Source organism: Carlito syrichta, unplaced genomic scaffold, assembly GCF_000164805.1.
Source record: "Carlito syrichta isolate Samal-C Ts95f unplaced genomic scaffold, Tarsius_syrichta-2.0.1 Scaffold313936, whole genome shotgun sequence".
In the NCBI taxonomy this organism is placed as follows: domain Eukaryota; kingdom Metazoa; phylum Chordata; class Mammalia; order Primates; family Tarsiidae; genus Carlito; species Carlito syrichta.
Window position 1 is genome coordinate 1,251,402 of NW_007258032.1, and position 22,520 is coordinate 1,273,921.

The window sequence follows — 22,520 nt, forward strand, 5'->3', positions numbered from 1 at the left end:
AAACAGGACCAAGGGCTTTGGACAGAAAAGCCAAGCAGGAAAACCCCCTCGTCCCATCCCCTGTTTCCCACAATCCTGCTGCAATACTATCAGAACAAGGTGATGAGTCTACTGCTCTAACACAGGCGCTTCTGAGGACACGGGCATCCTTGGAGCCAGAACACCTCTGCTTTGATTGTGACTGGCTTTTAATGAGCAGAGGTGAATCATAGGACAGAAGGGTGTACAGCTACCCACCATTCAGTTTCAGAATGACTCAGCTATAATTACCAACACCTGGCCCCACCCTGAGTAGGCTAAGGGACAATAGGATTAAAGGTCATTTTTATGAACTGTTTAAGTACACAGAAGGTGCCTTGTGGTCTGTCAAAATTACACAAGAAATTTGTTATTCTTGGAATACAAAGCCAGGTACTCTATAACATACAATGCTATCAAACATGAAATGCCTCATGGCATCATTTCTGATAACTTTAAGAGAAATCTAAAACATCACAAAGGTCATTACCTTCCTCTGGTTTCACTGTTTTTTCTTTCTTTACTGATCCTGTTTTAGGACCCTTTTCTTGTGACTTCTTCTGTGAACCACTGGTTTCCTTTTTTGAAGTAATCTAATAATATTTAAAAAAAAAAAAAAAGTCTCCAGTCATGTTATGGCCATTCAGATGAATGTCCACAAGATACATATTAGAGATTCATCTATCAAGCTATCAATGAAAAGAAATACACTCGACTTCTTAAAAGGGCCACCTGCACTCATTTCTTGTACTTCATCACATACATAACTCCAAACACAGTAACCTTTATTCTGTTATCATCCACACAAACTGCCCTAAGTATTAAGGTTGGAATCATCTCCATTCATCCTGTCTCTGAGCCCCCACATCACTAAATCAAATCCAAAGATCTGAACATTTCCTGTTGCTACCTCTGGCTAAACACACACTTCTAAACCTGGTTTTGCAAGATACCCGTATTCTGGCTTGAGCCTAATTCTACAAGCTCCTCTCCCATTCCCTGTTTCCCACAGTCCCTCCTCTCTAGCCACACTAAGTTTCATAGCATTTCCTACACCACACTGCAATTTCCCATTTCTGTACACTAGTTCCTCCACTTGGAATGTCCCTCCCCTCATCCCAATCTCAGTCACAGTTGTCCCCTTTCAGACAGAATCAAATCTTACATTCTTCATGGGGCAACTTACACTCCCCTAGAAAGCTCACCCTTCCCCTGCTCTCCCTCAGCACTTTGTTAGTCTCTCTACTATAGCACATTGCTATATAAGTGACCTGGTGTTACAGTTACCTGTAAGAGCATCAAGTGTTGGTCTTCTCTAGAACACTGTGAGTCCCTCAAGGGCTGAGATGGCTCATGCACAGTTATAACCTACACAAGGCCTACCACTGAGAACCGCCTATAACAGGGCACATGGGGACGCAATAAACAGTCATCAAACTGAACCTCAGACAATAGAAACTACTTAATGCTCTTCTTTCTAAGCCCCTCTTCTATATTTATACAGGAAATTCTCCTAATATAGTTAAGGAATTAGAAAATAATATAAAATTTACAGCCACAACTATAATAAAAGATTGGTCTCAACAGTTTATGTTATTGCAATGCATGAATAAATACACTATCAAAAGAGAAAATCGCCATTCATTAATCACTTCCTAGGGCAACAATATTACATATTTAATTTAATCAATGAGATAACCCTAAAAGGCAGACACCATCTCCATTTTTTTTAAGATGAGAAAACGGAAGCTCAGAAAAGTGACATACTTAAGTATCCTCTCTCCACTACAATTCACTGACTCTCATTATTCTTTTGCTCCTTGGGAATTTCATATTTTGGCTTCTTTCCTCTTGTTTTCTCCTCCATGTCTACAGGGATAAGAAGATAATCTAAAGAGTTCAAAGCACCCTGAGAGTCATAAGAAGAGAGAATAAAATCTAAATCTATATCAGATGTCTCTATGGAAGTTACTGATGAACCTTGGAAAGTTTAAGTTATATCAAAAAGCCTAAACTGTATCAGTCATGAACCGTTAGCTGTACTGTACCTGAAATCAAACAGGACAGACTGCAAGGACTGAAATAAAACTCCCAGAAGAGGTCCCAACTTTATGCCTTCACGCCTCTAAAATGACCTAACAGCCAAGAAAGAAGTGTTTAGCTCAGCCTGAGAATACCCCTGGGCCCCAGGAGAGAGAGTATATAGTAAAAAGGAACAGCCACCTCTTGGGCTAGCTCTAAACAGGCCCTTGTTTTGTGCCTGACATGGAGACTAGGGTGGAGATGTGGGAAGCTGTCAGCATCTGGTGTTGCCACAGGAGGCAGGGCCACACAGAGAAAGAGAGACTTTGGACACAAACTACCCTTATTAGCAAGTTGTTTAACCTTTCTGAGCTTCACTTTCCTCATCTGTAAAGGTGGGGGGATAATCATATTTTATAGTTCTGTTGAAATGACTAAGTAAGATGTTATCTATGAAGCACCTAATTCAATAATTGAGCCACAGTGGGTATTAGTTAATGGAAAGTGCCAAGTCAGCAACCAAGGTGTCTTGGAGCATTTTCAAATGTATGCAATATTTAATTTCCCTCCCCTGGCACCTTATTCGCTTGTTTATTTTTTTAAAAAGAGCTTCCTAATGCTTCAGTTGGGGTGAATGGAGTTTAGGAAACTAAGCCCATGCCTGAAGAGCACTACCCATCTTCTCTACCCTCCCTAAGCCCATATCCTCCCTGTCACTGCCGTATGAATAAGCTCTCAGTGACAGAAGACCTCGGCTCACTCAATCCTGCTTTTCTGGAGGAGGATCAACATGTGAACTAAAGCACAGCAATACAGTCACCAGAAAACAGGGTGCTCCGCCAATAAGACAGAGACTGGATTCAGCTGTGATCTCACCACCATTCACTATGGCCATGTCAGCCTTGCACAGAAAGAAGGAAACACACCAACAGCTACCAATCTTACCTCCACTGGTGGTGTCTCTCCCAGCAATAGGTTATTAAAAATGGTAGCATAATCTCCATTTAAATTCATCAGCTCCTCATGGGTTCCTCTTTCTGTAATGCAGCCTTCCTTCATGAAGATCACTTCATCACAATCGACCAGGTACTGGAGACAAAGGCAGAGACAACACAACATTGCTGATATTTGTGCAAACACCCATACCTTAGCTCAGTGGTTCTCAACAGGAGGCAATTTAGCCTCCCGGAGAACATCTGGCAATATCTAGAGATATTTTGGGTTGTCACAAGTTGGGGGAAAGGTACCTTAGATGCTCCTGACTTAGGATCAGAGTATATCCTGGGAAACCCAACTATACCATCATAGCTTAGCCTAGCCTACCTTAAACGTGCTCAGAACACTGACATTAGCCTATGGTTGGGCAAAATCATCCAATACAAAGCTTATTTTATAATGAAGTGTTAAATATCTCATGGAATGTATTGAATACTACGCTGAAAGTGAAAAACGGAGTGGTTGTAAAGCTGAACAAATCATAAGAGCCCATCTGTACTGGCATCTAGTGGAGAGAGGTCAAAATGCACAGTGCAGCCCCCTACAACAAAAAAGTATGTGGCCCAAATATCAACAGTGCTTTAGTTTATTGTGCCTCGTGATACAGTACAAAGGGCAGTTCCTCCAGTTTTTGACCTGAATCTGCTGATGGGGCCACATGAGCCTGCATTCAATTTTACACCCTTTCAATGCACTCAGACATATACGTAATTACAGACTTCTGTGGCAGAATGGGGGGTTAGCTCCCCAAACTTGACAGCATATGCGAAGCAGATGGCAGCAGCCCTGATTTGCTCTCCTAAAGTGGCTGCTTGTCATGGAATGACAGAGGGAGAAGAGCTTGTTTTCCCAACACAGTTCCCACTTGCATAGAGATGTTAACACAATGCTCTCCAAATTTGCTTGTAACCAACTCCATTTTTGGCCCAGTCCTCTCAGCTCGTTTACTTGCTGATCTATATGCAGAAGCTGATGCACTCCAAGGATCTCTGATTTAGACAGCCATCTGTTACACGAGTACAATGAACATTATTGCTCCAATGGGCCAGGGAGCCAATTGTGAAGGAAATGAAAGTACTTGCCCCACAAACATACCTGGACCAAATCCACCTCCCTGTTTTTGATGGCCCCAGCCAAGGTAGGCAGCAGAGGGAAGAAAGTCCCATACCTGTAACTGGTGGGTAACAAACAGAACCGTCTTGGACTCGAGGTGCTTCCGGATAGCACTGTTGAAGATGTGGTTACCCACATGGGCATCTAAGGCACTGAGAGGGTCATCCAAGATGTAGATGCTCCTGTCGCTATACAAAGCCCGGGCAAGACTGATCCTCTGGCGCTGCCCACCGCTCAGGTTAGTGCCTCGCTCTCCAATCTACAGGAGCAAGAAGCACAGTGAAGCCTCCAGCACGAGTCCAGAACAGCACTTAGGGGTCACCCCAGTCACCTCTCTCTCATTCACCCAAACAGACTTCTTCAATCAAATCCCCCACAGATGAAATGCCACTCTGATCCTTTTAGGAACTGGGGGTAGTCAGCCCAGATGCCTCCTCCTCTCCCACAACCATCTGGGAACCAATCAGTTCCACATCTGGCCTTGCCACACCTCCTGGAATCCCCCTCCAATTCATTTGCCACAAAACAGAAAGATCTTTCCAAAATGCAAAGCTGACCACACCCCGGCCTCGCTTAAAACTCTTCAAGAGCCCCAAAGGATAGAATCTAAAACCAAGCAAGGCATACAAGGCAGACCCTTTGCCACTCAGCTTCCCAGCCTGGGACTTCCACTGCACAATCCCTGTTCCACACCTAGGCCATGTGAAATTATGTGCATATTATATGAACAAACACAACCATGTCATGACTTTGCCTCTACCATGTCTGCTCAGTTCTTGCATCATCTCCTCTGTGAAATCTCTCCCAACCTCTTCTCAACTGACACCCAAAAGAAAGGGGGTTCTTTCTCATCAGATTATTTTGTACTTATTTGTTTGTTTGGGTATTTCATCCTCTTAACTGCACACTTCTTGAGGGTGCAGATTACTGCCTTGTTGCTTTATATTCTCAGTGCCAAGCAGTTTCTGCACATCACTCGCCCTTAACAACCATCTAGTAAACGATACTAAATGAGCAAATGAATGAATCACTTGTCAAATATTCAATTAATTCAGAGGTCTTCAAACTTGACATTGAATTAGAATCACCTGCAGGGCTGGTTAAACCAGATTGTTGGGCTGCACCCCTAGAGATTCTGATTTAGTAGGTCTGGTGTACAACCTAAGAACAAGTATTCCTAGCAAGTTCCCAGGTGACACTGATGATGCTGATTTGAGGACCATGATTTGAGAGCCTCTGAACTAATTAAACCATCTGCCAAATCTGGTTTGAGGGACTTAACTGAAGGCAGCTGGATAAGAGTGCCAGTTCTAGAGCTCTCCAGGGCAACTCATGGGAGACAAGTTTTAACACTGAAGAGCACAAACTAGTTCCAACAACACACCTCTGGAAACTGTTCCCGGGCCAAGAGCAGAAGAAAGATGGATTTGTTCTAGAACTCTTTCTTTTGAATAAAAGAGGGCTTTCTATAGACTGCATCTGAGTAAGGAGGTTGGCATGAAGCTCAGGAAAGAAGTACAACGTGCATACGCTTGACTGTGGTTTTAAAAATATCTGAATGGAGTAAAAATATTAACTCTGAATCAACAATGGAGTTTTGTTTAAAATCTAAGACCTATAAGATACTTACATACTTAGAAAAGGGAGTGTTAATATCCCTGCCCTAATGAACAAATGCTTTCCTCACATAAGGCCTAATGAAAGCAAAACTCCCCAAGCAGGATCTTCTCTCAAGTGTTTAAGATGCACTTCTAGGAGGAGCTGTGGCACAGGCCTGCCACTGACCTCCCAGAGACCTCTCTGCTAAACGCGCTGCCCTATTGGGAGAGGAGAGCCTATACCTCAGTCAGGTCGCTGTTGGGAAGAATGGCCAGGTCGGGCCTCAGACAGCAGCTGTTCAGCACAGAGTTGTATCTGGAGGACATAAAGAGATGGCGTCAGGAACATGGTTGGAGCAGAGCCTGTTGACTTGGGTTGCCCTGCACCTCATGTGGCCAAGATGAAGAGCATGACAGAAACCAAACATTCCTTGCCTTTCTTCATCAAATTCCTTCCCAAAGAGGATGTTGTCTCTCAGAGTGGCATTGAGGATCCAGGCCTGCTGGGCCACATAAGCGAAGGTTCCACTGATTGCAATGCTGCCCTCTAGAAGTGTCATCTAGGAAGACAGACACCATCCAATGGCATCATAACACAAAACCATCACCCTAAGTCAACAGAACCCCCCACGTTCCACCATGGAATCTAAAGTTTTGGCAATGTCCTAGAATGTTTTTTGGACCCAAATCCAGACCCCACCTTTGTTCCAAAAGGAGCTACAGCAGCAAAGAAAATCAAAGTTCTCCTTGCTTATGTGTGGTGGGAGACCAGTATAACATATCACTTGAATGAAACACTTCAACCAGCAGCCCATTTGCTATATTGCACTCTTCCTTTCTAATTTCCTGTTTAAACTAGGGGAAACACAAGGAAGAAGCCCTTCCAGAATTCCCTGGGAGAGGATGCTGCAAGGATTTACAACTCATCCCTCCTGCCTCGGGATGAGGGCAGGCCAACTCATTACAGAATTAATCCCAGATGTTGGCTAGGCTAGCTGCTTCCACAAAATGAGGACCAAAGGAAAAAAAATTCAGGTTCGACATCAACTGGTATGATACAGTGTCCACATAATGATGATAGGTCTTTCCCTTCCACATGAGGGGACTTCAATGATGGGCCATGTGCTGAGAATTGCATTTTCAGTTGCAATGATCAATGTAAGTTGATTTATCCATTTTTTACTCTTCCATGGTCTCTTTTTAAACTGACAGTAGATATTTGCCTTGGGTTAGGGATGCTACAGGTTTGAAGCAAAGTTTCGTTAACCAGCCAGTATGGTACTTGCACATATAAGCTTGTCCTCTCAAACACCATTGCACACAGTGTAAACACACAGCTGTTCCTAGCCACCTACAAATAAGTAAGTGCTTTGATGCTCACTTCAAAGTGTTCAGAAACCCAACTCTTCTGGTTGCTGCTACAGACACCCTGCACTCCAGCGCAGTGGACAAAAAGTTAAACTCTAAAGAAGCAGGGCTGACTGGCACTGCCTGCCTTCCAGTCAGAGAGATGGCTGTTGGGATTTGATTCAAGAGCAAAACCTGACTTGGTTTTCAACCTAACCACTGCCCAGTCAACCCTCAAAAAAGTAGCATCTTGCTAGACTGCTGAAGAGCACTTAGGGATAGATCTTTTCTTTCCTTCTCCCTGTGACCCCTGGTCTCTGTCTCTCATCACTGGCCCTTTATCTGGCTTATTATCAGAAATGACCTAGGAAGTGCTATGATTTTTACAAAGACCAATGGAGAAGTGGGGGTGCGGGAGGGACTGTCACCCCTCATCTGAGTGCAGTCTTCCTCAGGATGCACTGGGCACCACTACTCTCAAGGAGTTGTGACCACTGACAACAAACAAGAAAATATTCCATAACACAGTGGATACAAAAACACCCTTCCCCACTCCCGCCCACATTTTTTCATTTCAATTCAGTGGACCTCATCCATCAGGAGGTAGAGATAATCTCAAGTTAATACTCATATCAACCATCTAAGGCAAGCTCATTTAATTCAGGCTTATTTTATTTAAACATTTTAAAAATTTTATTAGCAACAAGATCTCGCTATATTGCTCAGGCTAGTCTCAAATTCCTGGCCCCAAGCAATTCCCTCACTTTGGCCACCCAAAGCACTGGGATTATAGGTGTGAGCCACCACACCTGGCCTAACTTTAAGTGTAAAAGCACATGGGCACCTTGGGTGAAACCACCTTGGGTAAAACCACCTTGGGTGAAACAAGATAATGTATCTCAGCTGGATGACCCTTGCCCCACCCCTTTCCATGCTGACTGTAGTCTGCTGGGCCCTCTGTACACTGTTTACTCACTGCCTTGTGATGTGCTTGCGTGTCCACAAGGCCTAGCTCCCCACTGGACCATGAACTCCCCGAGGGCATAACCCTTTCAACATCTAGGTTGAAAACTGGGAGGGGCTTTGCTTCTGGATCAAATCCTGACAGTCCTGTCTCTGAGACTGGCCCCTCTGCTTCTTTGCAGGTTATCTCTGTCAGCAGTGCTACAGCATGGGGTGTTTGTCCATCTCTTATCTCTGCCACTTCCCAGCACATTGGCTGGCACACCTGAGGTGCACAGGAAATACATGCTGAATAAAAGAAGGCATGAGAAACAAATGACCCCAGGTGGGTCAATCAGCCATTCACCAGGCAACCACTGAGCCCCATTTCAGACACAATGCTATGAAGGGGTGGAAGTAGGAGGCGGCATGATGCAGCCAGACTATTCGTTTTGTTTCCACCATTCCTGACTCTCTTCAGGAAGTTACCTCATTTTTCCTGAGACATTTGCTAAGCAGGCCAAGAGAAAGAAGCAAAAAATGTCAAAGCCAGTGCCAAAAATCTTACCTGGCCTAAAATGGCTGAAATGAGAGAGGTCTTTCCACTTCCCACACTGCCACAGATTCCAACCAGCTTACCCTGGACAAAGCACATGGGGGAGAAAGGTCATTAAGAGACAACTGACCACTCATCTCTAAGGACTTGCGATTTCTTTGAGAAAAAATGCTTAACTACAATGCATCAATATGGAAACTTATCCTGATGACTCAACAAGTCACCTCTGCTCACTTAGCCGCCTACTTCATAGGGTTTCTGTGAGAACACACTGGAAGAAGCCCTTTGAGAAAATTTATGTGCCACATCCATTGAGGTATCCCACAGTCACTTTTAGAAAGGCCCAGGCCCTTTCCTACCATTTTTTGTTTTAAATCAGAGTTTCACTCTTGCAGGCTGGAGTGCAGTGGCACAATCACGGCTACCACAGCCCTGACCTGCTGGGCTCAGGTGATTCTTCCACCTCAGTCTTCCAAGTAGCTGGAACCACAGACATGCGCCACTATGCCTGGCTAATTTTCTTATTTATTGTAGAGACGAGGGCTCACCATTTTGCTTAGGCTAGTCTCGAACCCCTGGGCTTAGCAATCCTCTCGTCTCTGCCTCCTAAAGTGCTGGGATTACAGGTGTGAGCCATCGTGCCCAATTCCTTTCCTACTTTGTTGGCAACCCATGTTTTTTGTGTATTTATTTGTTTTGTTGTTTTTTGGAAGACAGGGTAGGACTCTTGAAAATCATTTTATTGTAATTTTTCTCCAGGCTCTGTAAATTATTTTCAATAAAAATTAAGTGTACTGTTGCTTCCTTTGTTTTTTTCCAAAACCTTCCCAAGAATCTGAGGAATATTTATACCATCAATCCCACATAAAGTGGAAAATCAAGCCTGTGGTTAACTGAATATCCTCAGGCAAGATAATGAGTTCTTAATGGGTAATTTTGAGAGTTTTCAAGGATAGATGACTTTAAATGGGCCACTTGTTTACAACCCTGTGCTGGCTCAAGTCTAGGAAGAAAAGGAAGGGAGGGAAGGAGGGAGGCTGCTAATGTGAAGAGCATGGATTCTGGAGGCAGACAGGGCTTGATGTGAACCCCAACTGCACTCACACTTGCTAACTGTGTGACCCTGATCTTGCAACTTAATACTGTGTCTGTCTCCTTCATTGGACTCTGAGCACCTTAAGGGAAAGAGCTACCCTGGCAGAACCAAGTACAGCATCTGGTAGGTAATACACGTCTGTCAAACAGTTTTTGAGATGGTGCAGGTGCTTGAACAATCACAACCTTGTGGCAATGAGGAGGTCAAGTCACAGGTTCAATCTCTGCTCAGGCCAGTTAGGTTTACACAGGGAAAAACACTGTTCTGATAACTAACTGGTGACTAAACAAGACACCAACAATGAAGTAAGACATTCAACAAACATTACCTTCCCTTCCCCTACCTAGGAGGAAGCCCAGGGAGAATGGTGGCACCTCTCTTCAAATGGCTAAAGGGCCAGGCAAAGTAACTTATGCCTAAAATCTCTGCACTCTGGGAGGCTGAGACGGGAAGATTACTTGAGCCCAGAAGTTTAAGCTAGCTTGGGCAACACAGCCTTCCTCGTCTCTACAAAGAAATAAAAAAATTAGCCAGGTGTTGTGGCGTGCACCTGAAGTCCCAACTACTCGAGAGGCTGAGGCAGAAGGACTGCCTGAGCCCAGAAGGTGGGGGCTGCAGTGAGCCATGACCATGCACTGCACTCCAGCCTGGGTGACAGTGAGATCTCAACTCAAAAAAAGGCTAACAGTCTGCTGTGCATCTACAGGCTCTAAAGGACAGAGTAAGGATCAACATGCAAAGCAGAAGAGTAAATCTAATAGAGCTGATTAACAATGTAATAGAGCCATCTCAATTGTCAGGATAATAGGTATTAAATTTTAAAACTGGTGTTTAGAGTTAACTATAGTAAAAAACTGACTTGTGTGTCCTTCAATGACACTTATAGTTTCAGGTAGTCTCACTAAGAATCTTTTCCCCTGGAAAAGCTAGAAGCTTTTCATTCTCTCCTCAGTCTAACTCCAAATCTGCTTTCCATGCCTCTAGTTAGTTGTTTCGATAGACACTGCATTAGAACTGCCTACCCCTACTTCCAATTATGTAGACAAATATTTCTTTGTTTTTTTCTTGAGTCAGGGTCTTACTCTGTCACCCAGGCTCACCACAACCTCAAACTCCTGGGCTCAAGCAATCCTCCCACCTCAGCCTCCCAAGTCACTGGGACTACAGGCATTCACCACCACCACCATGCCTGGATAGGTTTTTTTTCCTTTCTTTTTTCTTTTTTTTTTTTTTTTTTGAGTCAGAGTCTCACTCTGTCACCCAGGATGTAGTGTAGGGCCAAGCTCACGGCCACCACAGCCTCAACCTGCTGGGCTCAGGCAATCCTTCTGCCTCAGCCTCCCAAGCAGCTGGAACTACAGGCACGTACCACCATGCCTGGCTAATTTTTTTATTTATTGTAGGGATGAGGTCTCGCTAAGTTGCCCAGGCTGGTCTCGAACCCATGGGCTCAGGCAAACCTCTCACATAAGCCTCTCAAAGTGCTGGGATGACAGGTGTGAGCCACTGCGCCAGTCGTTTTTAAAATTTTTTTTATAGAAATGAGGTCTCACTATGTTGCCTACACTGGTCTTGAACTCCACAGTCCCACAGGAGTGCCTGGCATAGACTTGGCACCCAAAATATATATCTGGGAACCTCTGGGTGCCACGGTCCCCTGAACATGGTGCTGGTTTCCAGTCGTAACCTGTATTTTAAAAACCTTTAAACTTGGAGTCTTTATTCCAACTACTCTCTACAGGAATGCCTCTGAGATTCTAATCCTGTGCTACCTGGGCTGTGATAACACATACCATATGATCCTTTACTTATATTAAAAATAAGCCGGGCTCGGTGGCTCAGCCTGTAATCCCGCGCCTTTGGGAGGCTGAGGTGAGTGGATTGCCTGAGCCTGCGGGTTCGAGACCCGCCTGGGCAGCGAGACCTCATCTCTACAATAAATCAAAAAATCAGCCGGGCGTGGTAGCGCATGCCTGTAATTCCGGCTACTTGGAAGGCTGAAGCGGAAGGATCGCCAGAGCCCAGCAGGCGAGGTTGTGGTGGCCGGGAGCGGCCACTGCACTCCAGTCTGGGCGACAGAGTGAGACTCCAACTCAAAAAAAAAATAAAATAAAATAAAATAAAAATAAATAATTACAATATAAATGTTGATAACAGTGGCACTGAGAATATCTATGACGTGCCAGGTTCTGTGTGATGCACAGCCTCCTGGTAATGAAGAGCCCACACAGTTGTAACAATCAGAAACAACTATTATAGCTCACATACAACTACAGTAGTCGGAAACCTCTCTAGGGCAAGACCCTGGAAAATCCACCTGAATGCTTCATTTCCTTTCATATAAAATGAGCATCTCATGAGTTTAGTTGTTATTCATTTCAGCTGCTAAATGCTTGAATAGCTCTTTTAGAGTTTGTGCTGGTCCACTAGGCTCTTTGGTTCAAAATCACTTTGCTAACAGGAAGGGCAGCTGTCTATTTTTTTTTTTTGAGTCAGTATCTCACTCTCGCCTAGGTTGGAGTGCAGTGGCACACTCACGGCCACCACAGCCTTGACCTGTTGGGCTCAGGTGATCCTTCCACCTCAGCCTTCCAAGTATCTGGAACTACAGGTGAGCACTACCATGCCCGGCTAATTTTTTGATATATTATAGAGATGAGGTCTCGCCAAGTTGCCCAGACTGCAGTCTTCTCGCCTCAGCCTCCCAAAGTGCTGGGATGACAGGCTTGAGACACCGTGCCTAACCAGCTATCTATTCTTGCCAGATCAGAGTAGGGGTACAGGGAGGAGGGGTGCGGGCAGAGAGAATGGAGGCAGACGGGTTACCTCTTCGATTTCCAGGTCAACGTTGTACAGTGTCCTCTGCAAGCGGAGGTTCCCCAGGTGGATATGCTTGCCTTCTTCCTCTTCAGGACTGGGCCGCTCGTCACTGTCCAGGAGGAGGTGGCCTTTCTGCTCCGCCAGCACTGCCTGGTGCTCAGTGCATTGCAGCTGCCTCACCTTCTCTTTCTTGCCCCTGGCAGCCCTCTTGTCTTTTTTCATTTTGGGGGTCAGCTTGGGTGAGTTCTGGATACTGGAGTGGGATGAGTCCCATGCCAAGGTGGCATTTTTCATCTCTATCTTGATGTGAGGACTGGCTGGTTTGTTCTTTATCATGTGAACCTCTTCCATTAGAAACAAACTCTGATAGGAGTTGTGAGAGAGGTGCAAAGATGAGACACTGGATCAAGACCAGGGAGACAAGCCTAGGGCGTACACTCACGTAGCAAAACACATCAGGCTATACAGTGGAAGGAAGCTGAAGGGCAAAAGGTAGCTCATTAGTGTAGCCCAGTCTCAGGCCCATCAAGGGATCATGGGAGTGTGTGGACAACCTCAGGAGGTACGGAGGCCTAGATAACCAACCCAACATGCTACACTACAAATGACATGCTAAACTACCTTTTCCTTTTCTACCAGCCTAATGTGGACTGAAGGACACTTAACTAACAGGCATGCAGCCCCTTGTTCTGACTCCTGAGTTGCTGAATAGCAGTAGGAAAACCAAAGGACATGCCAACCTCCTACAGAGATGTCCACAACCCTGCTTCCCTTCCAGACCACTCCTGTAGAATCCCAAAGCCCCATCCACTTCCCTCACCCCAACACAGCATGTATCTGGGGGTAGAGGCTGAACTGAGTGACTAGGGTCACTAGGGTTAGAAAAGAGTAACTAAGGTTTTATCTACAACAGAGTACATCTTCTTGCCCAGAAATTCATTCATATGCCTTCAAAGCCCTGCCTTGGAACTTGAAAGAATTCAAACAACCAAAGGAACAAACTTGTGTGGAAGTGAAGGGTTACTTTCTTCAGAAGCATCCCGTGGGAAGAGAACAACACTTTTTCATCCCAGTTATTCCCAGAGTCCCACTGAATTATGTTAAGGGAAGAAAAACAGAATTCTGGAAGAGGGACGTGCTTCTGAAGTTAGATGCGAAACACTGACCATAATAAATCACAGCCCACTACTTGGCGAGACCTCATCTCTACAATAAATCCAAAAATTAGCTGGGCGTGGTGGTGTGTGCCTGTAATTCCGGCTACACGGAAGGCTGAGGCAGAAAGATCACCCGAGTCCAGCAGGTTGAGGATGCGGTGGCCATGAGTGTGCCACTGCACTCCAGTCTGGGCGATGGAGTGAGACTCCCAACTCAAAAAAAAAAAAAAAAAATCACAGCCCAAGACTTTCCCATAAGTCTTTGAACTCACTTCTGATAACCCTCTTGAACCAGTGATCTTCTCTACAGAATGCCTTCCTACCAGTTGGATTCCCAGTATAATAATTTTTTTTTAATGAAAAATTGTAAAACATTGGAAAATCTTTAGGCAAAAGGGTCCAGATTATTTGCTTTGTTATCAAGACTCCCAACTATCTTAAAGTTTGCAGATGCTATCAAATGTAATATCTAATCCTTTCCCCAAGAACAAACCCTTTCTCTGAGGCCCTAAACTTCTGAGCTTACCCTTTGAGGATCTCCCTTAAGTCCTTCCTCTTCCAATCATTCCTAATCCCCAGTCTTCCCAGATGCATCATGATTCTAAATTTCCTAGATAATCTTCATTCTTGATCAACCTTAGGTTTAGCCCCTGCTTTCTGAAACAGTTGTTGGTTTCATCTGTTCAGAGTCTTTCTGAGAGACTGAGCTATGAATAATATGCCAAATATTTTGATCACCGTCACAGAGTAAAACCACAGGTTGACAGAATTCTCACCATTTTCCCCTTAAAGAGTTATTCAAAGATGAAGGTCTTTTAGGCCTCCATGAACTGTTAAGTATTAAGGCACATGCTGGTGCCTACTGGTCTGCACAGTTCCTTCCCTGTTATTTCTTTCCTACTCCCCATAGTCCTGTCCTTTTCCCAGGAGCATTTCAGCTTCAAGTCACTCTGCCCTGACACGTTGAGAGGAAGACAAGGGCCTCATCACACATGAATTGATATCTACTTGAATCTGCATCTGCTAGGACAAAAGAATCTTAGAGGTATACAGACCAAAAATCTCACGTTTACCACAGGACACTGACTATCAAAAGAGTCACCCATTCACCAGAAGAATCAAACCAGAATCTATCTATTGAGCAAAAAAGGGACTACTCACAGGGTTTCCAGCTAAAATGCAAGATGCCTGGTTAAATTTGGATTCTAGAAAACAGTATACTTCAGTATAAGTATGTCCCAGGCAGTATTTTAATTGGGTGTGCTGTGTTTTTATGTGCTAGAGCTGGCCACCCTATGACACTGGTAACAATCAGTGTGGCATCTCTCTGCCTTTAACAGGTTATTAATTATATATCTTTTTCTATCCTTCATCCATACTACCCAACAGGATATGTCAGATTGAGACTATACTTGCGTATCTACCAGATCGCTGACTCCAATTTAAAAAGAGAAAGGAAATGATGCGAAACAAAGAGGCATGGGGGAAAAGGCAGGGTTCCTCAATGTCTTCACTGAATTTCAAGATCTGTAAAAATAAACCCAAGAGGCAAGTCCCATCCTTGTTACCCTCTTGTCCATGGCTAGAAAATAAGGAGCGAGCAGCTGCTTTTGGGGCAGACAGAATCTCAGGAATAGGTTTGTTCTTGTTTTTAAAAGGCTACCTTAAACAATTTCCCAGGATTGAGGCAGATTGTCTCTAATGTACTCGGAAACATTAATAATAAACAGCTGCCTTTCATCTAAAAAACAGCTCCCCCAAACCCTAATGAAGTCAATGTAACTCTAATTAATAAGCACCTGAAGATAATAAGGAAGAAGCAGCTTAGAGGTGGGGAGGGATTAAGCAATAAACACTTGTTATCTTGGGCCAAGCATCTAATTTTTAAAAAGAAGAAGAAAAAGACTGTCAGGATAAATAAGATAGAAGGGGACTGAAGTCTCATGAGGTAAAGAACACAGCTGTGGGTGATGGTGCTTCTAGTATTAACTCTGAAGCTTCCTGGATAGAGGGATCTATAATATGAAAAGCCATCTGCTCATGCAAGTCCTTACTAATGAGTAAAAAGGTAAGAGTTCTCAAAAAACAAGGCAGGGTAAGCCTACACTATACACCCTATGTCTTCATCGAAAATGGCACCAAATCCATTCACTAACAAGGGTAGAGAAATGGGGGAGAATTCATGGTCAAACATTTGGTCTCTTCCATTGCTGGACGGGTGTTAAGCAAACAAAACTCTGATTACCATTAGACTATTTCTTTTCATGACTCTGGCTCTTGGCCTTCTAGCAGCCAGGCTGGGGTGGAGATACATTCTTGAGGACTAGCTTTCTGGATCAAATAAAATTCACCTTGGTTAAGTGTAAACAAGTAGAACATGGATCAATCCCGTGACGCTATTCTCTGTTCTTCTTAAGTGAAAAACCCTATTTGTTTTCACCTGAACCTCTAAGACAATGATATTCTTCCTCAACTATCTGAACTTCATGCCTTCCTATCACCAGTACTGTCTTCATGTTGGTCTCACTGGCCAAGAAAGACAAGCTGGAGCCCAGGAGCTAATCTACACAGCGGCGTTATCAAGGAATTCCACCCCCACACAGTGCTCCTTTAAAAATAAATAAATAAATAAATAAAAGTGTTAATCACTTTCAAATATCTATCTCTCCACCCTCCCAAATATGCTTCCTCTTGTATGATGTATTTGTATTATTCTGAAGGCACAAAGAACACAGCCAACATACTCTCAACTAACCACTTGCAAGACAAGCAGCTGATACTTAACTGCACTTCTCAACATGATCTATTTTACAACTTTTCCATGTCACTACATTCTCTGTATCATGAGTGGCAACACAGGGCAGGCAAAAGAAAGCAGCAAAAAGGACTTAGCATGTCAATGAATCCAAATGACAGCAGCAAAGATCAAGGGGAGGAAAACCTGAAGGTCACCTGACAGTGCTGGTCTTCTATGTTTAAATCACTTCAAGGCCCAGTGAGTTCCGACATGTCCATGTCAGACCCAGGAGGAAGGGGCTAGTGCTAAAGGGGAACGTTGAAATCCTGGGAGCCCAGAACCTGGCCATCCACAAAAGGTAAAAATTCACATTAATTTTTAAAAAGGTGACTAGTCTCATTCCTTAATTTACTTTCCTCCACTGTCCCCCATCTTACCAACTTGCCAAAAGGCCAGAGGCAAGCCCAAGCCAAGTGCGGCCAGGCTATATGGCCCCTTGGCAGCAATTAGTTGTGCCAGAATGGATTCTGAAATGGGGGAGGGGAAGGGACTACTTACCTTAAATCTGTCGACAGCCACTGAGGCTTCTGAGAGGGACTTTACTGAGAATGGTGTTACTTTCAAAGCAAAAGTCATGGAATTGAAGACAGTCACCACGGTGAATGCCTGAAAACAGAAGACAAGAAACTAAGCCTGAGTCAGCTATACAACTAATGAAACAGGACATCATCAATCTCCTTTCAGGTGCTGGGAGGCTGCAACATGACTATCAAATGTTACTAAGTCAGTTCCATTTTTATTTATTTATTTATTTTGAGTTGGAGTCTCACGCCGTCACCCAAGCTGGAGTGCAGTGGCACGCTCATGGCCACCCCAGCGTCGATCCGCTGGGTTCCAGCAATCCTTCCGCCTTAGCCTTCCAAGTAGCTGAAACTAGAGGTGCGTGCTACCATGCCCGGCCCATTTTTTAGAAGTTAGGTTTTTGAGACTTTTAATTAAAATTCTCAGTAAATTGGAACCATAGGATATCTGTATTTTCAGAATTCAACCCAAACATATTGACCAAAAACAACTCCAACATTTCCCTTTAGCATTGGCCCCTTCCTCTTTGTGCCCAAGGGCTGGTTCACCACTCTTTCACTTCTCAGCTTAATCACATGAATGAAAAATGTCTTTTAAATCTTGGAGGAACCTCCAAGTCCAGGAACAAGAAGACCAAAGCATCTCCATACGTGGTATTTCTAAATGATTCCCCACCCCTGAGGACTCGCTGACCTGTGCTGCTGTCAAATCGAAGCCCAGGGTCATGTGAACCGAGAATGTCACCACACTGGCTATCACCACCACAATAGGAGCCACACCGACAGTGATGCTCTGAAAGTACCCGGCCTTTTCCAATATCCGACGCTCCTCTTCTCGGATTTCTATGAGTAAAAAGCAAGGCAGTTTCAAAGCAAGTTAAAAGAAACCTTGAGATATGTTCCTCTATCACCAAACTTTGTAGGTCTTCAGCCACATGTAGGTCTTAAAATGACACTTTAACGCCTACAATGCAAACACTAGGCCAATGTGACTATCAAATCTACCATTAAAACTGGTACATACATGTTTTCTCACTCCTAAACCAACCTTGAACTATTATCATATTACGATAAGAAAGGGATTGACTGGCCAGGCGCAGTGGCTCAAGTCTGTAATCCTAGCACTTTGTGAAGTAGAGGCGAGAGGATTGCCTGAGCCCACAGGTTCGAGGTCAGCCTGAGCAACATGGCAAGACCTCATCTCTAAAATAACTCCAAAAATCAGCCAGATGTGGTGGCACATGCCTGTAGTTCCAGCTACCTGAAGGCTGAGGTGGAAGGATTGCCTGAGCCCAGTAGGTCATGCTGCAGTGGCCATGAGCATGCCACTGTACTCCAGCCTGGGTGACAGAGTGAGACTCCAACTCAAAAAACACACACACACACACACACACACACACACAAACAGGTACATAAGCCTAAAGTTTGAAATGGATCAAATGAATCACAGGAATGAATCTAACAGAAAGCAGTCACCACATATGAGTACAATGATCATCTTTTGACTGTTTCTGATTCTTCTTGTAAGTTTCTTAGGTTTAGAAGGAATGAACCATCAATCGTTATCTACAATTGGCAGTTTTGTGTGCTTACCTGGTTGTTGTTGATTATTTTGCCTAAGGTATTATTGGAAAGACTATAAAATAGCACTGGAGAATATAAAAGGGATTAAAATTTCCTAGAGTGCCTGCTGTATGCTGGCAGTGGCAGAGAAGCTTCCGTACAAAAAAGCAGTAAGAATGATTAGAAGACAATGAGTGAAATAATTTCTATAGGCAGAATGATTGTTCTTAAATATATGTAAAACTGACACCCTTATTAACATAGCAACCACAGAGTACTAAAGACCATGGAGTAGGAAGTAGAACAATAAAATGGTAAGGGTTTTTTATTTTATTTTTATTTAGACAGGGTCCTCTCTGTCTCCCAGGCAGGACTGCAGTGGTACGATCATAGCTCATGGCAGCCTCGAATTCCTGGGCTCAGGCGATCCTATCATCTCAGTCTCCCAAGTAGCTAAGACTTCAAGCATGCATCACCACACCTGGTTCGTTTTTCTTAAAGACAAGGTCTCACTATGTTGCCGAGGCTATGGTGAGGTATTTTTAAATATAAAAGTAATTCTTCTGAGAGGTTATACACTGACCTTAAAGGTATTAACACTTCCCAAGGCATTGTGAACTATCTTTAGAGCTAGTTTGTAAGTCACATAAAAACACTGAACTCATTGCCTTAACATGTATCATATACCTTAGCCATGTCTATAATGAGCAAGAACACTCTTCTCCAATTAACACACACAGATAAAGATACCAGTCAAGGGCAGAAGGATGAGTGGAATCTCAGAAGGGAGATCATAAAACTATAGAATCGAAGAGCCAGAGGGGACCATCAGCAGCCATCCTGCCATCATCCTGCTGGCAAATGTCCATTCGGAATCCATTTACTCCATTCTAATGGATACAAACTCACTACTTAACAAGGCAGTCTGATCCACTGTCGGGCATTTTTGCATGGTCAGTCACCTACTCTAGATGCTGCTTGCTTAACAGCCTTCATAAGTAAAGTACAGAGTCCAGAACTGGACACAATGTTCCTGAAGGTTTAATCAATGACACCAAAGCAGTTGCCAGGTGGGATGCAGTGGCTCATGTCTATAATCCCAGCACTTTATGAGGTGGTGAGCACGCTGCTACACTCCAGCCTGGGTGACAAGAGTGAGGCTCCACCTCAAAAAAAAAAAAAAAAAATCCGCCGCGATCTAACACTGCATTTCTGTTCCACCAAGAACAGCATTAACTGTTTAACAGCATTGGACTCAACTCCCTATGAGGTTCTGGTTCATTCACAGCCCATATCTTATTTACTTAAATTAAGTACCTGTGTGCATGTTTGTTTTTAAACGCAAAAGTGCCTTAAAATACACCCTTCTTAACTTTCACCCGTTTGAAGGCTTATCCTTCCAACTTTTGTTGAGATCTTTTGGAATGCCCATCTGTGCTCATTACTCCTCCTGGCTTTACAGCACTCACATATTTGACAGCTTATGCCTGCATTACATTTATAGATCAGGGTGGGGCCAGGAGCTGAGACTTTGTGGCTCAATCAAGTATTTAATTATATTTATTTCTTAACAATTAATTTATTATTAGTTATTTAATTTTTTATAATTTTTTTTTTTTTTTTTAAAGAGCCAGTGAGTGGCAGAGCTAGGACCAGAGTCCAGCCATCCTGGCTCCCAGCTCCCCCCTCAGGGACACACAACTGCATTTGCAACCATAGGTATATTTGCAACCACAGGGGAGAGGCAAAGGTGGAGCTCTCAGCAGCCATTTGACAGCCTTCTGTGACAGCCTCATGGCCAGGCTGGGAAAATCATGGGTTGAGAATATACACGGGGGCTTTGAAACTGAATGATTCCTAACTAGCTGTGTTATTTCCTCATCTGTGAGATGAGGTTATGGGTTCAGATCTCTGAGATCCCTTATGAACACAAAGATTCTGTGATATTATGATCTAGTGACATTGGGAGTCCTAGGACCTAATGTGCTCAGGAAACAAATTGTGTGAATACTCAGACCCAAAGAACCCCAAGTCCTTCTGCCACATTCACAGATGAAATTTTTAAACTCACTTTGAACACTTTGGGAAAATGCTTTGACCCAGGCATACATTTTAATGAATTTAATGTAGGTAAGAACTTCATTCATCTTCTGGACACGGTCATCTGTGGCAGCCACGCATTTTCTCCTGAAATATGCAGTGAGCCGTGATGCAAACATCTGAAAGGAAAAGTGAGGCCACATGAAATCAAAGCTCATTCAAATCTGAGAACTGCCTCATTTCAAATAAAATGAGCATATACTCCTGTCTGCTGGGACAGGCCAGATTTCATGTAGTTGTACTGTTTTTTAATAAAAGTGATCTATTGAATTATGATCAAATATTATTGAATTCTTATCTCTTTGTAAGGCCATGAAGACAAATAGATACTTGTCCTCATAAAGATCACAGATATTGAGAGCTGCCGAAGGAGAAAGAGGAGTGCTGTATCAGTTAGCACCAATTTCAGATGGAGTAACACAAACTCTCCTGTGTTACATGGGGCAGGTTGACCTGCTGGCGTCTCCTTCCCTCAGACTCTCTCTTTTTTAGTGTTGTTAGGAGTCATTGCCTTTATGTAAGTAATACTTTACTTCCTCTCAAGTCAAAAAAGTCTGCTCATAAGGACTGAGTACTATCTGACTACAAACTTTACTTGCTTTGAGGAAATTTCCCATCAGAGATGTGACACCTCAGTGATCTCACTGTAACCCAATGGAAATAATTCACCTTCTAAGCAGAAGCTGCCAAGGCACAGTAAGGAGTCTTACTTACCATTGCTGGATAAAAGAGGATAAAAACAGCTGATCCCAGGAAGCCTGTTGGTCCCAGAATAATTACATTATAAATCATGCCTAAGATGGCAACAACGGGTCCTCCAGCCAACAAGCTGCCAACAGCAGCTGCCTCAAACATCCTCTGCCCGTCGTTGGAGCAAATGTTGATGAGCTACAAAACACAAAGAGTAGTGAGCGAATCCTGCAAGGACATGGGCCATTTGTCTCAGGAGGACAGAAAGCAAGGCAGGGCCCCAGAGGAAAGAAGTTCAAGCTGGGAAGTTGCCACCTGCTGTGAAGCAGATACCCCTCACTCACCTCACCCAAAGACTTCTCTTTAATGTTCTTTAACTTAAGGATCTTCTTAAATGCCATCGTTAGGATGGCCCCCCGCAAGCGGACACCAGTTCGGTAATTCAATGCCCAAGTCAGTGCAAGCGACCAAGACCGCACAATTTCTGTCAGGAGGAGGCCCAGGACTAACAGCAAGCTGTACTGCAGGTTAGACTCTGTTGCCTGGGTGTACTCCAAGAGTTGTTTCACCATGAAGGCCTACAGGGAGAAACACACACTACTGTCAACACCCCCACTGCACCCACACACAATGCCGCAGTTTTATGTTAAGTTAGAAAGAGTAGGCAGCTCCACTGTTCAGTGATCAGTGTGCAAAACAAGGAATACCTTCTTGGAGGACCAAACATTCAACCTGCCTGCGGTGACTTACTCAGGGCATTTTGCAGGAGGTAGGTCTCATTTGAAACTTTCTTCCTTTAGGACACCATCAATAGCATTTACTCTTTCTAATGTAACATAAACCTGTCCATGAGCTGAAATTAACTCTAAACACGTGGTCACTCAAAAGTATAGCTTTGACCTTATTCCAGTATCTCCACACATGGATATATTTCTTTAAATGAAATTAAGACCTTTTGGGGGGATCGTTTCAAACGTGCTTATTTGATAAAAAGGAACAGTGTACCTACAGTTGTACTGGGGAAGAGTGAGAAGGGCATTTGCAAAACATTCCTGAAAATAAACATCAGCAGTTTAATAGTACAGAAGAGAGCAAACAGAGCAGACTATCAAAAAGCCAAAGACCCTCCCACAGGCCCACCCCACTCCCGACTCCCTCCCAAAAACAAAAACATGTTACCTCAG

At 43.8% G+C, this 22,520-nt stretch overlaps 1 protein-coding gene across 2 annotated transcripts in view; it reads right to left on the reverse strand.

The window, feature by feature from the left end:
• Nucleotides 1–22,520, reverse strand: part of ABCC5 (ATP binding cassette subfamily C member 5) — an 83,330-nt gene that overhangs the window by 29,907 nt on the left and 30,903 nt on the right. The window contains exons 6-17 of one of the 2 annotated variants that reach the window (XM_008070693.1): nt 21,681–21,914; nt 21,361–21,534; nt 20,618–20,765; nt 17,678–17,826; nt 16,961–17,068; nt 12,515–12,871; nt 8,605–8,676; nt 6,183–6,307; nt 5,991–6,063; nt 4,205–4,408; nt 2,986–3,129; nt 509–611 (exon numbers count right to left, since the gene is read on the reverse strand). In XM_008070693.1, the coding sequence (XP_008068884.1) occupies nt 509–611; nt 2,986–3,129; nt 4,205–4,408; nt 5,991–6,063; nt 6,183–6,307; nt 8,605–8,676; nt 12,515–12,871; nt 16,961–17,068; nt 17,678–17,826; nt 20,618–20,765; nt 21,361–21,534; nt 21,681–21,914 (1,891 nt within the window). Of the gene's footprint in view, nt 1–508; nt 612–2,985; nt 3,130–4,204; nt 4,409–5,990; nt 6,064–6,182; nt 6,308–8,604; nt 8,677–12,514; nt 12,987–16,960; nt 17,069–17,677; nt 17,827–20,617; nt 20,766–21,360; nt 21,535–21,680; nt 21,915–22,520 lie in introns of both variants that reach the window. The other variant, XM_021718862.1, reaches the window with a different exon arrangement.